This window comes from Mytilus californianus, unplaced genomic scaffold (genome assembly GCF_021869535.1).
Source record: "Mytilus californianus isolate M0D057914Y unplaced genomic scaffold, xbMytCali1.0.p SCAF_11, whole genome shotgun sequence".
Classification (NCBI taxonomy): domain Eukaryota; kingdom Metazoa; phylum Mollusca; class Bivalvia; order Mytilida; family Mytilidae; genus Mytilus; species Mytilus californianus.
In genome coordinates, this window is record NW_026262593.1 from 36,115,292 (window position 1) to 36,125,124 (window position 9,833).

Genomic DNA, 9,833 nt, shown 5'->3' on the forward strand with positions numbered 1-9,833 from the left:
TCTTACCCAAACTGATAACAGTCGTATTCAATTCGATTCATTTAAAGATACTTTCGATAAACGATATAAGTTCTTAAATAAGACTTGCTTCTAAATATGACATGAAAATGCACGAATTTCTGAGACCACAAAGTTAACATCCGAGTTATTCTTCATTCACAATACAGAAAATCGTTTATTTGTTTGTTATTTGCCTTAAATCAAAGGAAAATCAAACGCTACGATATCAGCTTATACTACTGAAATATTTAATAGTAACATTAGAGATCAAGATATGAGATTCACAGATACATCTATATAAGAAACATCTTAATTTGTCAAATTCTAGTCATAACTATTTGTTTATGCTACAATCTACAAATGTCTTTCATATTCTATCAAATTCTCCATTTAACAGTATAAAATGTATCTGTTATTGGCCACGTTACGTTTCTTAGTCTAATAGACCCATCACATGGTTGTGATAAAATCTGAAAAAGTCAAACAAAGAAGTCAAAACGAAATGTTTTAAGCCATACTGTTGGAAGCAATGATTATCTGTGTAAGTAGTAGTGGATTTGGGATAAATATTTTGCCTAAAATACTTTGTACGTTTTCTAATTGAATTTTTATCGTTAAATACATTCAATTTGATACTAACAGGGAATAAGGAGCCTTTCTGTAGTGATTTTGTTGCTTGCTGTCTGTTATATCTGATTTCTATTTATTATTTTGTCGCCAAAAATTAGGCAGATGATTTTTTTTTTTTTTTTTGAATTGTTTTACATTTTGTCATGTCGAAGACTCTCATAGTTAACTATGTTCAATTCTCGTAAATCAAGTACGAAGAGACAAATCGAAATAACAAACTAAAACTGGAGAAATGGCATGAACCCTACACGGAGTGAGACAGGGTGCGTCGACAGGGTAAGCGTCTTCTGCTATGGATGTATCACCCGCCATACGAATCCTCATTATAACAGTCAACATTTATTCATTAATCCGTTGTTTATACACCTTATCGCTTTTTAGTCCAATCCGAAAAAAAAAAACAGTCACTTAGACAACTTCCTGTTTGGGTCATCCGGCGCCAAAAGAAAGGTCATCAGTAACGATCTAAGGGAGGAAAAGATTTAGAAAGAGAACACTTTGAAATTTTGATAGATTATGATCCACGTTTTCGAAACTCAAATTAAATTAAAAAAAATATTTTGTTTGGAGTGTTTACGATGGTTTAAAAAGGGCTCTTTGAAATATTTTATGCATGATATATTGTTTAAACAGGGCCCATGATAGCTTCAACTGGATGAAAAAGTTGTGTAATTTCAGAACCTACCCGGAATGGCATAGATAGCGATAAGGTGTATTGTTTCGTTGAAATATTTAAAAGGTCAAATAAATTAGTGACCACAATCATGTGGTCATTCTTCTTATAGAAGTATCATGTAAAGGGACGTCATTTAAGTTTCAAAATGTTCAAATTCCTATTGTGGATCAACGTTTGGCATATATAGGTTTCACTATAAAATAAAAAAAATATATATATCATCATGTGGAAAAATACGTAATATATCAAGCTGCCATTATAATATCCTACTTTTGCAAGCTAATATCACAGTGGCAAAACTTTGATTTGCGACTGGATCTGGACACGTAACTACCAGATACCCCTGGTTTACACCAGATTTACACGCGTTATAAACCTCATAACTTCGTACGGGGAAAAAAAGATTATCATAAGACACAGAGATCAGAATTCAATCTGAGAGTATCTTAAATACCGTAACTGAACAAGAAAACAAATTAGAATTGTAAGTTTCTTTACAATTCTTTACACAATATCTCACCTGCAAGGTATCATTTTGCTTATCACAAGATACCAGAACTGCCGATTCGATCAAAACGTCACGGCGAAACTGTGCCACTGCTATAAAACTTGGCAAAATGCCACAATATTTTGATACCTGTAAATAAAGGACAATATACTATAGTACAGAAGTGAGCCTATACCACTTTTCTAAACACATCATTTGATATGTCTTTGTATTCGTCGAAATATTTTTTTTGCAATGAAATATAAAAAAAAGTAAAGTTTCAATATCGTACTGAAGCAAAGCATCTTTATTTCACACAAATGAGTTTATATTTGAAAAAAAGAAATATATTAATTTAACTGTCAATGGTTCTTAAACAATTGAGAGGGGATTCCTTTTCATATTGTAAAATATATGTTTGAATAGACAAAAGAGTGCAATGGAATAAAATTGAGAATGGAAATGGGGAATGTGTCAAAGAGACAACAACCCGACCATAGAACAGACAACAGCAGAAGGTCACCAACAGGTCTTCAATGCAGCGAGAAATTCCCGCACCCGGAGGCGTCCTTCAGCTGGCCCCTAAACAAATATATATACTAGTTCAGTGATAATGAACGCCATACTAAACTCCAAATTGTACACAAGAAACTAAAATTAAAAATAATAGAAAGCTTTAAAACACACATCAAACCCTCAAAATAGGTTAAAAACACAAAATTCACTATCTATTACATGACCTTGACACTTGAACTTATTACCTTTGTCAAGATGAAGTTCATTGGTACCCGATGGCTTTGCTAAAGACCCATGGGTCTTTGACCTTTGGTTTAAATTTGTCTAATATTGTTTATTCGGAAACAGTTAGCAGGTGTTATGCCCATTACGGACAGTCAAATATCCTCATTCAAATGTAACAAAGTTGCGCCTTAATGACATAAACATTTTCCACAATCTAAGACATCTGTAACTATAACGATTTCTGAGATTAATAAGGTTTAAGGTTTAAGGTTAAAGGTTTAAGGTCAAAGGTCATGGTCAACCTAAACATTTGACCTTGATGTATTTTGGTGAATACCCCAGGTTTCTGTGACTTACGGTTTCTTAACTTTCAGTAGCCAACCGACAGCGGTTAATTTTCAAAGGGTATAACCCTACCAAGGAGACTTTGAATCTTTTCGATCCAAATGTAGAGAAGTACCAGGGTGGCGCCCTGAAAAAATTCAACCCTTCGGTTTTTGTCTACCTGTTACGATTATGGTGTTCACATGATAACAAGTTTTTTTTTGTTTTAGGCAGATAACTATGCACCGAAAAAAAAGACTCACAGCGTGAGTTCCGGATAGGTATTCATGACACCATTATGAAGTGTGAACGTAAAAGCGACATGTCTTACGGTTGTGAAGGCAAGTTTTGACAAATATTGGCGGAAGAATGTTTATAATCAGAAGAAATACAGTAAGGTCTTTCCCTTTTGGAAAAAGAAATACCTAAGTAATCACATTGTCAAATTCAATTTTTTATAACTGACCAGAATTAGTTAAAGGTAAAAAAAAACTAGAATAGGTGTTGTCTTTCGAACCAGGGTTTTTTCTCCAAAACATCCAAAGACCAAAATACAAGATTAGCTTTACTACTATAATTTAAACAGGAACGAAATACTGAACTATATGTTGCAATGTTAATACCTTGACAACATAAACGCATTATGGCTCTGTTCCGCGCCGGATCGCTACCGCTAGCCATCGAAACCGGAAGGTATGCCAGGCCGCCAATTCCAGTTCATAACAGACTTTGTGTGCTTTGTACGAACAATTGTGTTGAAACTGAAAAACACTTCCTTTTAAATTGTTCTCTTTATGATGACTTGAAATGGCTTTTATTTTCTGAATGTTCAAATTATATTGAAAATTTTGCTATTTTAGACGATGATCAGAAATTAGTTGAAATGATGAATTGTCCTGAAATTCAAGCATTTTTAAGCAAGAGTATTTTTAACTTTTTTATGAGACGAAAGTTATTTTTAGTTTGAGATACTAATTTTTATAGTTTTAGTAACCTTTAAATTTTACTACTCTAAAGTCATGTGATATTTAAATGAAATAAATAATAATTTTTATCTATATAATTTATAATTTAATTTATTAAATGAATTTTTAATTGAATTTGTAATTATTTAAATGATAAATCTTTTTGAAATTGTACAAAAAACAAATTTTAGGAAATGTTATATTTACATATATTTAAATGTGAAATGTTTTGTAGATATGTGTCTCATAAGCCAATCTTATGGCTGGGTACTGATTGTTTTAATGTATATTTTTATTATGTCATTGTATAATGTTCAATCAGTATGTGACACAATAATAAAATAAAATTTATTATTATTATTACTATATAAACAGATCATTTACTGCCATAAACGAAGCAAGTAAGAGTAATGGAAGTTAAAAAAGTATCACATTATTCGATAATGTTGAGTTCTGTATTTTTAAAATAATTTACTGAAATAGGAACTGTTTGATTATTATTGTCCATTTTTGGACTTAACAGTACAATTAATTATTTCGAATAGAACCAATACACTAAATTAATTAGTCAATTAGTGATACATTTTAGACATTAATAAATAACACCAGGACACTTCGTCATCATACCTGCACACCCCGTTTCCATGACGATATTCCTGGTGCGGCACAACGGGTCAACACTACAGCATGGGATTTTGAACTTTCTCCAGACAAGCATTTTGTATCGTTAACACTTCGTAAAACAGATCTTTTTGATAAATCAAGCAGAAGACTCTGCTTATCACACGATTGTACATTTGGCACTAGAAGGAGAGAACACATATGTCTTAGTGTAGTCGATGTTATCTAAAGGAGCAAACACATATGTATAAGTTTAGTCGAAGTTATCTAAAGTAGAGAACAAATATGTATTAGTGTAGTCGAAGTTATTTAAAGTAATGTTTTTTTCAACATTTCCTGTAGCACGTACGGATACTAAAGGCGGTTTTCGGAAAACATTTGATAATTGTTAATTAAATAATTTTATCATGGTTCTTTTAAAAGAAGTGATTATAATCATGATAATAGTGAGTTTGAGTTTTTCAATGATTTTTTTGAGAGTTTTCGTCTATAGTATATGTGTTATCGCCTTGTTTATGAGTCGCTACCGACTATTTCTAACGTGTACGAACATAGAGTCGTTACAGTACAACTAGTATATTCCAAAGAAACCCATAGAAAATTAGAAAAAGTACATACAAACTTACTCATGAATGGATTTACGACATTGCCATCCGTGTTCTGTTCAGTGAAAGTGTCAACTGCATATAGAAATAAGGAGATGAGGTATGATTGATAATGAGACAACTATCCACCAAAGTTCAAATAAAGTGGATGTAATCAATTATAGGCAACCGTACGGCTTTTAACAATGAGAAAAACCCAAACAATATAGTCGGCTATAAAAGGCACCGACATGAAAACTATGAAACAATTCAATTGAGAAAAACCGCCTAATTTATAACAAAACAATTAACAAAGAACAAATATGACAGACATGAACCAACGACAACTACTGATCTACAGGCTCCTGACTTGGGACAGGCACATAAAGAATGTGGCCAGGTTAAACATGTTTGTGAGCGCTCAACCCTCCACTAACCTGGGACAGTGGTGTAACAGCACAACATAAGAAAAAACTATAAAAAACAGTTGAAAAAGGCTTAACTCATCAGATCGATACAAAGTATGTGTGTATGTTTGTAAAATAAAAATAACAATTTCATACAATAATTGTAAAGTTAATAATTTCAGTAACTTCTGGCCAATTTTGTACCTTTATGAATAGATGCTCTCATTTGAGCGGGACAGCATGGATACCTATAGATTTATAGTATTGTTAAACTTGAGGTGTAGGCCTAATGAAATAAATTAAATATAGCAATAACAAACATAAACTAGTTTAAATTTTCCAGTAAATATCTTCAGTCAGGAAATTGGTCAGTAATTATCCTATTGCAAATCTTTATCTTTTGCAGAATTTGATGATGACTGCAAATCTGTGATAGTTAATGTAAAAATTGATAATTTTCATAGCCAACGTACCAGTTGCATGTACTACTTGGCACTTGTCTATCGTTGAAGGAGTTTGTTCACCTTTAGTTGTTTTTCGTTTTATTTCTGTGTCGTTTAGTTGATGTCTACTTTTATTCATATTGATGAGTTCACTTGTCATACTCTTTTGTATCATTATAACTTATTGAATGTTACCTTTATATCAGAAAAAAATATTCAGAATGTTCGAAAGTGCTTTATTATTGCAGGTCAAATGCATATAGATATATTCCACTTTAAGGTTCAGAAGTTCCGATTTCTTATTACTCTATTATTTTATAATGAGTTGTCTTGTTTTCAATGATCAGGTGATCACACTATTGATAGGATTATCTAAATGAAATGTATAGAGTTCTGATAGATGGTTCTGGCTATTTTTGGGTCCCTTTGGGCCATATATACAGCTCCTCAACTGTTTCGGTTCTTATACATCCTTAGCTCTCAAATATTTGGCTTTGAGCGTTTCTGATGAAGGTAAATCCAGGAAAGCGCTTCCGACGCAATATATTTATAAAGCGTTGTTTTCATTTTTTTTTTATAAAGTATGATTCAAGGCACTGAACAAAAACCACAATTTTCTTATTGATGAATGACACTTAGATTCTATTTTACCTTTAGTTGCATGCTTTGTTGTATGAGTCAATAGAGTTGTAGCTGTTTGTTTTGGAGATACATCGGTTGTAGTAGGGTGAGCTGTTGTGGTTGATTCATTTGCAAACGATGTTGTTCTTTTCACTGACGCAGCTGAGGTGGCAGTTGTTGCTTGGTAAGCTGTTGTATTTGATACAGGTATGGCAGTTTTTGTTGGGTAAGCTGTTGTCGTTGATGCAGCTGTGGCAGTTTTTGTTGAGTATGTTGCTGTCGTTGATACTGATGATGATGTATTTGTTAGAGACACATTCGAGAGGTCTATTTTATTTAATAATGTCGTCTCTTGCCCAGCTGGGGATACAGTGTAACGTATTGTCGCCGTTGGTGGGTGCGTTATGGTCCGTCCTATCAATTAACAGTTTAATAGAATATATAAAAATGTGGACAAGAATATCAAAATCTAAAATAATATTATTTAAAGCTAATATGTCGAAGAAAGGTAGATTAAAACGCCGCCGCAAACACAAACACTCATAAAAATTATAAGGCATTATTTCTGCATAGAAATAAAATAAGATTGAAATATATACGTTTTCAAAATTCGACTGAAAAGATACTGCATGTTTTGTATGAAAATAAATTTAAAGTACAATCTACCCTTTGAAATCATTTATAATGATTAAAAATGAATTAGAAGGTTTATAAAATACATTCCTCTAGAAAAAGTGATGTTGTGTTACCAAATGTGCTTAATTTTATGTCTTGAGTTATGCAGACAATTTAATTATTGAATGCGGAAATCGGTCCTGGCTTTGATTAAATTGCTTTGATTTTGACATTACCATTTTCACAATGTATTCCTTCAAATCCAGAATGGCATACACATACGAAAGAGTTATCGTCGTCATAGCAATGACCACCATTTTTGCAAGGACTACTGTCACAAACTGAAAAAGAATAAATACATTTATAAATATTTTTCAATTGTATCGACATTTGTACACCACGGAGGAGTTTTCTTTGTCAAATATTTATACCTTATTAGACTTGCGTTACAATCGTCGGAAATTCAAATGTCGCAAATAGCATGATGTGATGTGGCATAAGTTTCTATAATTATTTTCGACGGTAAGTGAGCTAAAATTGGCATCTTTTCTTATATTCCACAGAAATTCTCTGACATCACAACCAGAGACAACCTTTTCTATTAAATATATATAGATGGCATTGTTACAACGAAGTATCCTATTCTTATTAAAACCTACACATATATTACTCAACATTTTCCCAATTTTAACCTATATGTATTTATCTCGTAGCACGACACTCTTTATGTGTTCGGTAAACTGGTGAGTTGCTACATAAAGTGTTATTTGTGGAAGAACCACAATATGAAGTAACAAAATTGCAGCATAGTTGTTATAACTGGATTTTTTTGTTGTGCAGACTACATGTACTTCCTTGCATGATATTATTCACAATAATTTGGTATCTTTGACGAGTATATTTTCAACACTACGGATTTAACTTACCCCTTCGTGCTGAAAAAGAAAAAAAAATATATATGAACATACATTGTTCAAACTTTGATTTTATTTTCTTAAGGCATATCATTAAATTTTTAGTTGTCATTGTCTTTCTTGTTTGTTTTGTTTTATATTAGTCCTTATTAAAATCAACTAGCTTTCAATAAAAAATATTATATGCAGTTATTGTGAATATTTTGTAAAACCTCGTTGTTCTTAACCATGGTTTCCGGTTGTTCTGGGATTCCTAAAGGTTTTTATTACATTAATTTGGCTCTTCTTAATTGATTCATGAGATTTGAACGTCGGCGAACTTCTGTCGCTTGATATATTAATATTCAGGTAATACATTATATGTTGCTCGTCAATTAAGTAAAAAAAAAAAAAATAGAAAAAGTTGGTGTAAAAAAAATTAAACAAAGGCAATCGGAATAGCATCAAATCTAATCGTAGTGAACCGCACTGTGACCATGCATGTTTACTGATTTCATAATCACAACAATGCTTCATTCAATAAATGTTCTTTATTCAACTTACCTATATTACAGTGTTTTCCTTTGTAACCATGGTCACATATACAAATATAAACCCCTAGGTTGTGAAAACATACTCCATTGTTACAGGGATTTCCTGTACAAGCTGTAAGATATTGATACCAATTGAATATGTCAGGGTAATCTTTGTTTTTTCGGCATATAAAACGAGAACGCATGACTCAATGTAAGAAAAAAACTTAAAACGGAATAACTCTACACATTTTCAAAAATGTTAGTACCTAACTGTTTATTTGAAGTAAAATGTTAGAAAATGTTTTATCAGTGTGATAGTTATTAATACCGAAAAACAGTGCCAAGTTTGCGAGCAACATTTTGAAACTGAACAGTTTTGATAAACTTGTACGTTTGAAACTATTTTGACTGCATCATTTTTCATTACTTAAATAAAATAATACTTTATAAATCTAGTGCGTCGAAGCGCTTTTCTGAATTTGCCCAAATCAAGAACGCTCAAACCTTAAAATTTCAAATTGTACAAAATGCCCATTGGTATCTTATACAGTGTAAGAAACAAACAATATTATGATTATTAAGTTAATTAAAACATACACCTTTCGAATGTTTTAAACATTAAAATGCTTCAGTTTCAATTAAACTTACATAAAAGTACAGTGAAACACAAACACACTTACCTTCTCATTATAAAAGAAGTGAACGCCTTATAAAGATCAGTGAGAGACACAACTTGATTTAAGAGAAATGAGATCAACTGTTAATAATGTTGTGGTCTACATTTGACTATACATTTCTTTCGTTGTTCACTAAGTCAGATTTTGACAAACGAAAGATTGAAAGAAATCCGAAAGTGTGTTAAGTGTATATAAAAGTTTTTAACATACCATCGTTCTGTATGGCTGAAAGAGAAAAAAATCCTTAAAAGATGCAATTTAAGTACGGGTTTGTAGCGTTGACGCTACGGGTGCCACAAGACGAGCACGATCTGCTTACCCTTCCGGAGCGCCTTAGATTTCCCCTGGCTTTTGTAGGGGTTTGTTTGCTCAGTCTTTGGTTTTTTAAGTTGTGTTTTGTTTACTGTTGTTTGTGTTTTGATGGTTTTTGTTTTTTTGTAATGGCATTGTCAGTTTGTTTTCCACTAATGAGTTTAATTGTCCCTCTGGTATCTTTCGCCTCTCTTTTCAACATTTATCATTTTTAGTACTAGTATACTAGCTAAAAAGATATTAAGATCATATGAGTCCATCTAATTTTATTAAAAATAATCAATCATGATTTTGAATTTTA

General features: G+C 32.0%; 1 protein-coding gene across 1 annotated transcript; it reads right to left on the reverse strand.

Annotated features, from left to right (window-relative positions):
- Window positions 1–280: 280 nt before the first annotated feature.
- On the reverse strand, window positions 281–8,544 carry LOC127720885 (sushi, nidogen and EGF-like domain-containing protein 1). The gene is made up of 8 exons (XM_052227627.1): window positions 8,517–8,544; window positions 8,041–8,049; window positions 7,351–7,455; window positions 6,530–6,913; window positions 5,071–5,124; window positions 4,451–4,626; window positions 1,827–1,943; window positions 281–470 (listed from the first exon to the last, which is right to left on the reverse strand). The coding sequence occupies exons 1-8, from the start codon at window positions 8,542–8,544 to the stop codon at window positions 378–380; spliced, it is 966 nt and encodes a 321-aa protein (XP_052083587.1). The 3' UTR covers window positions 281–377.
- Window positions 8,545–9,833: the final 1,289 nt, after the last annotated feature.

What these genes read in the sequence shown, in the direction of transcription:
- LOC127720885 (XM_052227627.1), bottom strand. Translation starts at nt 8,544, where the DNA reads ATGAAGCATTGTTGTGATTATGAAATCA. An exon ending in CATGGAAACGGGGTGTGCAG is followed by an intron (nt 1,944 to 4,450) that starts GTATGATGACGA and finishes CTTTATTTACAG; the next exon opens with GTATCAAAATATTGTGGCAT. An exon ending in AGCAAAATGATACCTTGCAG is followed by an intron (nt 471 to 1,826) that starts GTGAGATATTGT and finishes TGACTTTTTCAG; the next exon opens with ATTTTATCACAACCATGTGA.